General features: G+C 37.6%; 1 protein-coding gene across 1 annotated transcript; it reads left to right on the top strand.

Moving 5' to 3' along the window:
- The first annotated feature begins 372 nt into the window (after nt 1–372).
- Nucleotides 373–884, top strand: LOC129627239 (heat shock factor-binding protein 1-like). Its single transcript, XM_055546853.1, has one exon. The coding sequence runs from the start codon at nt 402–404 to the stop codon at nt 630–632; it is 231 nt and encodes a 76-aa protein (XP_055402828.1). The 5' UTR covers nt 373–401; the 3' UTR covers nt 633–884.
- The last annotated feature ends 6,205 nt before the right edge of the window (nt 885–7,089 follow it).

Genomic DNA, 7,089 nt, shown 5'->3' with positions numbered 1-7,089 from the left:
GTGTTTCTTCAAAACTCAAGCCTACTACAAGGTATTTATCATCTTCTAGCCAAACAACTGGCATGGGCTTAACATGGTCTGCTTTTCTTTTCTGTTTCTTTTCCCAGCCAGTAGCTCAAAAGATGGGAATAACTGAGTTGTACAATCCTGCCAGATTTCCTATGGTAACGACTGTGAGTGGACAATGTAGGGTCCGACTGAAGAATTCAAATCTCATGCAAAACTCTTAACTACTGAAAGCCTCATCACATCAGGCAACTCTGTCGTTTTCTGTATTTAAAAATTCTAACACTAAAGTGGCAGTGGTCACTCTAAATTACTGTGGCATCTGACCTCAGGGACTCAGATGTAAGATCGTGGTTCAATTCTGAGTTTTGGCCGCCAAGCTGGGCACCGGGGAGATGGCCGAGACTGACCCCAAGACCGTGCAGGATCTCACCTCAGTGGTGCAGACATTCCTGCAACAGATGCAAGATAAATTTCAGACCATGTCCGACCAGATCATTGGAAGAATTGATGACATGAGCAGTCGCATTGATGACCTGGAGAAGAACATAGCAGACCTCATGACGCAGGCCGGGGTGGAAGAGCTGGACAGTGAAAACAAGATCCCGGCCACACAGAAGAGCTGAAGGTTGCTTGTCTTCGCTGGAATCTGGAACACCTTTTTACAAGCCAAGAGGAGACAGATGGCTTTTTCAACTAACTACTATGTGTAGCCAGGTTTTATATTATAAAGTGTGCATTCTTCTTACCACATACTATAGAGTTAGTTTATGGAGTGACTTCCCTCCCCTGCCCCCCGTTTCCTGAACATGGTGACTTTACATCTTGGACCTTGGTCAGTTGTGCTATTAAACACTAAAACTTTGGCAGTTCCTGCATACAGTTGTCCAACTTTTTAGTGTATTTTTGTGAGGTTATTCTTTTTCCTGTCATTCCCTTTGTAGTAGTTGCTGTTTGATAGAAGTTGCTGTGTGATTTTTTTTATTAGACAAAGAGTAAACTCTTGGTTATAATTAGATTTTGTGAAGTAAGTAAGACGTTTATAGTTAAGGTTCTTTGATTCTCAGAGTAACCATTGAGTGAATACCAAATAGTGTGTTGGTGATACTTTTCAAGTGGTTAAAAACATTTAAAATTGTGTGCTTACAAATTTGATAACCTGGAAGAAATAGACCAATTCTTTGTAAGACACAATTTGCTAAAACTCACAAAAGGAGAAATGAACAATATGAAGAGGACTATATCAATTAAATCATTGAATCAATAATTAACAACCTTCCAAAATAGAAAACACCAAGTGCAGATGGATTCACTGGTGAATGCAACCAAATATGTAAGAAAAAAATTATACAAATTCTCCACAATTTTTTTTCAGAAGAAAAAAGCAGGAGGAATATTTCATAAACCATTCTGTGAAGCCAGCATTACCTTAATACCAAAGACATTACAAGAAATACAGAACAATACTTTTAATGAACATAGATGCCAAATTCCTCAATAAAATATTATCAAATAGAATCCAAAAATGAGTAAAAAGAATTATACAACACAACCAAGTAGGATTTATTCCAAGTATGCAAAATTATTTCAACATTTAAAAATCAATTAATGCAATCCATCACATCAACAGACAAAATAAATCATATGATTATATCAATATATGCAGAAAAAGCCTTTCGCATAATCTAACACCTATTCAAACAACTCTCAGAACCTAGGGATAGAGGGAAACTTCCTTAACTTGACAATTGACATCTACAGAAATCCTCACAGATAACATCGAATTTAATAATGAGAAACTCAAAACTATCCCACCCAGATGAGGAACAAGGCAAGAATGTCCTGTCTTATCACTGCTATAAGTCAGCTAATACAACAAGACAAGAAAATTAACAACATACATAATGATAAGAAAAAAAAAGGAACTAATAAATGATCATAACAAGGCTCCAGAAGAAAAGTTTAATATAAAAAGGAAAACAGCTTTCTTATATAACAGCAATGAATAAGTAGAATTTGAAGTTAAACACATTGTTATTTATATTAGCATCAGAAAATGAAATTCCCATGTATAAATGTGACAAAATACATACAAAATATACATGAAGAAAACTGCAAAACTCTGATGAAAGTAATTAAACAACTAATTAAATGGAAAGGTATTCCATGTTCATGGGTGGAAAGACTCAAGATTGTCGTGTCAATTCTTTCCAACTTGATCTATAAATTCAACACAATCCTAATCAAAATCAAGTTATTTTGTAGATACATAGAGAAGCAAAAGGTCCTGCTGATATTTAGTCAAAGAAGTTAGGAACTGATGTCCACACAAAAACCTTCACATGTTTATTTATAGAGGTTTTATTCATAATTGTCAAAACTTGGAATCAAGCAAGATATCGTATGGATTTTGTAAAAATGACCAGGATCTGCTGAGGAATAAAGGTTATAAGAGATGGACAGACAGCTCACTGAGAAATTTTAGGGCAGTGAACCACTTATGATACTACAACGGTGAGAACATGCCATTATACATTAGTTAAGACCCACTGAATGGCCAACACGAAGAATATGTTCTCATGTGAACTACGGATTTGGGGTGGAAATGATGTGTTGGTGTAGGTGCATCAGTTATAACTGCCTCCGGTGGGGAAATGTTGATAGTGGAGGAGGTTGTGCATGTGTTGGGGCAGCAGTTGTACAGAAATCTAATTTTTATTCAATTTTGCTGTGAACCTAAAATTTCTCTTAAAAAATGTCTATTTAAAAAAAACATAAAAAAACTAAAGAAAGGATAATGTGTCATTTTCATTGCTAGAGCACTATTTGGATAGCATTTTAATTTTGCACCCAGGTCTTTTCATTCCAGCTGTGGCATCTCAGTGCCAAATCACCAAAGTAAACAAAGCAAAACAAAAATAATCTAAAAGTAAACACACACACACACACACAACATATGCTACCATTACCACTATTAAAATAACAAAGTAACAAAATGATAGAATATTTAAGTGCAAAAGTTAAGAAGTGTAATTGTTTGAAACAACAAAAAATGTTCATGACAATGTTATTTTGTAAGAATCATTAAATGATCGTTATTTTTACCAAAATTATATTTTCATATAAGTTTATTATTTTCATCTAAAATTTCTGGGGTCAGCTTCAATTGAGTTAATAGTTTTTAATTGCGATCTGACAATTTATTTGGTAAAGGACCAATACTTAATATTCTTGGATTTGCAGGCAAGAGGATCTCTGTCACACTCTCGTTCTCACAATACTTTTGTCTGAATTATTGATAAGACCTTGTGTCATTGCAAGGTTGCTGAGGAGCAGATGAAGTGTTTAGTGAGCACTACTACCTCTGAGACAATGCCTCACCAGTATCCTTCCCTTTACAGTATTGTAACAGTTTAATATGATGAACTGTGCACTCTGCTGAAGCATCCTTTGAGCCTAAAATACATTACCTAATTTATGATACCAAGACTTCAGTTCCAGTATGTGTTAGTTCCAAAATGAGAACAACTCAAAACATATAGTGAGCATATGACCGATCAACCAATATAGTACAGATGATGTAGTCTTTGAAATTTTTTATATTTGACTTTAAGCATCACAACTTTTAAGCATTAAGAAAAATAGCATGCTGCAATAATAATATTAATATGCTTTAAAAATGTATAGTTATAGTGTTTCAACCATTGTAGGTATCTACTATAACATTTAATATTATTTTAGCAGTGACTCTTATAACATAGGTATTATTATCATCCTTTGGCCAAAAAGGAAATTAAAGTTCCAAGAGGTTAATTCACTAGCTCAAAGTCATACAGCTAATAGCTTTCAGAGCTATTCTAACCAAATCTGGCTGATTCCAAAGCCCAATGCCTTCAACTACTACACTGAAAACTGAAATATTCACAGGGCATATCCCATGGTTTGGGGGCCAACTAGGGTGATTTTACAGATATAAGTAACCATTTAACTCCAATATTTATTCAATAACCTCAAAAATTCAAATTAAATGACTTCTCCAGGTTTCTCACCAAAAATTATTAGCCCAATGAAGTAAGCTATCCCATTCCTTAATGCAATGTAAAAGAAAACTCCCTCACTTACCAAACTGTAAATTAGCCAACAAGATAAATTTTGAGAAACAAGATAAAGATCTAATGTTATTCTTGCCCCTTGTGCAGGATTAGTTCAACTTCCTCCATTAATTAAATTCTACCTACTCTACAATTTCCTTCTACTATAACAAATCCTCCATTCAAGGGCACCTGCTCAATCTGCATTTTCTAATCCTTGCTGAAATGTAACCGTAATTCCCTAGGGCACAGCTTTCTGGAGTAAAACAAGAAATATAGTAGCACTCATCTAAATATGTTTCTACTCCCTTATGTGGTCTACAGCCCTCTTAGATTTCTTTCCTTACTACACCAGAGAATCCCTCCAGTGATTACACCCTAGTACCACCTCTTGTCCAGCCTTTTCCTCTCTTTCTGACTGCTATCAAGCCTGAGAGGCCTATTCAAAGACAGGACTGATCTTGATCTGAGATACTGAAGGTTATTTTTCCCTAACAGCTCTGCCTTGAAGATGTATAGGTGGTTTGCCCTCCAGTGTGTCTTAGTTAGGGTCCATCAATACCCAAAATTCCTTGTGGAACACCTCCTATTGTGAGCTCTGTTTTGTTTTGTTTTTCTTTGATTTATCTCCATCAATTTCCAACCATTGCTGCATAAATATTATTCTGTTCTGCCTAAATTTTTTATATGGATAGTGTGATATTGGTTTCTCTTTGGCCCTTGGAGGCTGTCCTGGAAGAATCCTTGTTTTAAGCTACTGCAACCCTCTGACAAGCCCTCACTCTTCTTCACGTACAATCTGATCCTAAAACAAACCCCAATTCAACTCATTATGCTGGGTCCTGCGCTTCTAATCTTTGCTTGAGGAGAACAGGGGGCAGGGAGATGGTAGGGAGGGAATTCCTTATAAAACTCCAGGTACATGAACCCAAAGCTGTGAATGTTGCTGCTAAGTCTCCAAGGCTGAGCTACAGTCAACTTCCTCCCCAACAAATAACTGCAAATTGGTTGCTTATGGATTAAATCCAGGCCAAAAATATGTTGGTCATGATGTTATTTTATTTCTGTCATTGAACATAGTTTTAAATGGTTGAACTTGAATGTTTCTGTATGAAAAAATGCATTTTCTATGTGTTTGTCTCCTTGTCATTTCAGATACTTGAGCTTTAAATCTTGCTCTTAAGTTTGTTGGGCCTCTGTTGCTGAACCCACTGGTGCCATCTTGTAATTTCCAAGGTCTTAGGTCCATGCTAATTAAACTTAGCTTTCTTTTAGTACCTAGACTTGTAATGTAGCCTCTCTTGACCATACCTAGACTTGTAATGTAGCCTCTCTTGACCATAAGACCAGGGAAGCTAGGTTAAAGGATGACCTTGAAAATAGTACTCTTGTTGTTGCTGCTGTTGTTGTTCAATTGCTCAGTCAACTCTGACTCTGCAATTCCATGGACTGCAACACGCCAGTTTTCCCTGTCCTTCACCATCTCCCGGAGCTTGCTCAAACTCATGTCCATTGAGTCCGTGATGCCATCCAACCATCTCGTCTTCTGTCATCCCCTTCTCTTCCTGCCTTCTATGTTTCCTAGCATCAGTCTTTTTAAATGAGTAGGCTCTTTGCATCAGGTGGCCAAAGTATTGGAGCTTCAGCTTCAGCCTCAGTCCTTTCAATGGATATTCAGCATTGATTTCCTTTAGGATTGACTGGTTTGCTTTTCTTGCAGTCTAAGAGACTCTCAAGAGTCTTCTCCTGACTTCTCAAAAGTAATTCTTCAATGTTAAATATAGTTAAATATAGTTCCTGTTAAATATAGTTCCTCAGTTCCTCTTACCATTTCTTTATCTTTATTCTCTCTTTTTTCTTTCACACCATTATTTAGGAGAGGTGCTTTCCTTGCTTTCGTTAGGTTTGCTGCTGCTACTAAGTCGCTTCAGTCATGTCCAACTCTGTGCGACCCCACAGACAGCAGCCCACCAGGCTCCCCCATCCCTGGGATTCTCTAGGGAAGAATACTGGAGTGGGTTGCCATTTCCTTCTCCAATGCATGAATGTTCAAAGTTAAAGTGAAGTCGTTCAGTTGTGTCCGACTCTTAGCGACCCCATGGACTGCAGCCTACCAGTCTCCTCTGTCTATGGGATTTTCCAGGCAAGAGTACTGGAGTGGGGTGCCATTGCCTTGTTTTATGTTTTTATTCCATCTTCATCTTTTTTGGAACTTGCTATTGCTTCAATTCTTCTATTGCCCATGGCTTCTTCTTTTCTGTTTACTGTAAGGGAGGGGAAAATTTCACCCTCCTTTGTAGGTTCTTTTTGCTAGTCTAAGAATCAAACTGACATAAAATAGATTAACATTAGAAAAACAAATTAAATTTCATACTTAAAGAAGCCTCATGGATATAGGACCTAGAAAACCAAAGCAGGCTGTTTATATACCTTTCAGGAAAAAGAATCAATAGCGACAATTTGACAAAATAGGAAGATTTGGACTTTGAGTATCAAATTAATGAAGAAGTAACAAAGTTTGTTTATACAGCTTACTCTGCCCCAAATTCCTCATCTCCAATGATAAGGATGGATGCCTTTCATCCACCCAGCACAGGGAGGGTGCCTTCCCAAGGGAGTTTTATTTCCTGCTTTCAAGGGAACAAAGAGGGTGAGAATGTTCTTCTTGAACCAGATGTTTCTTCAGTTCAGTTCAGTTCAGTTCAGTTCAGTCGCTCAGTCATGTCTGACTCTTTGCAACCCCATGAATCGCAGCACGCCAGGCCTCCCTGTCCATCACCAACTCCCGGAGTTCACTCAGACTCACGTCCATCCAGTCAGTGATGCCATCCAGCCATCTCATCCTTTGTCGTCCCCTTCTCCTCCTGCCCCCAATCCCTCCCAGCATCAGAGTCTTTTCCAATGAGTCAACTCTTCGCATGAGGTGGCCAAAGTCCTGGAGTTTCAGCTTCAGCATCATTCCCTCCAAAGAAATCCCAGGGCTGATCTCCTT

The sequence above is a fragment of the Bubalus kerabau genome, chromosome 14 (genome assembly GCF_029407905.1).
Source record: "Bubalus kerabau isolate K-KA32 ecotype Philippines breed swamp buffalo chromosome 14, PCC_UOA_SB_1v2, whole genome shotgun sequence".
NCBI classification, from domain to species: Eukaryota; Metazoa; Chordata; class Mammalia; order Artiodactyla; family Bovidae; genus Bubalus; species Bubalus kerabau.
This window is presented reverse-complemented; position numbering and strand designations above follow the sequence as displayed.

Bases quoted from the DNA above. Each gene is read 5' to 3' on its own strand.
- LOC129627239 (XM_055546853.1), top strand. From the start codon at position 402: ATGGCCGAGACTGACCCCAAGACCGTGCAGGATCTCACCTCAGTGGTG.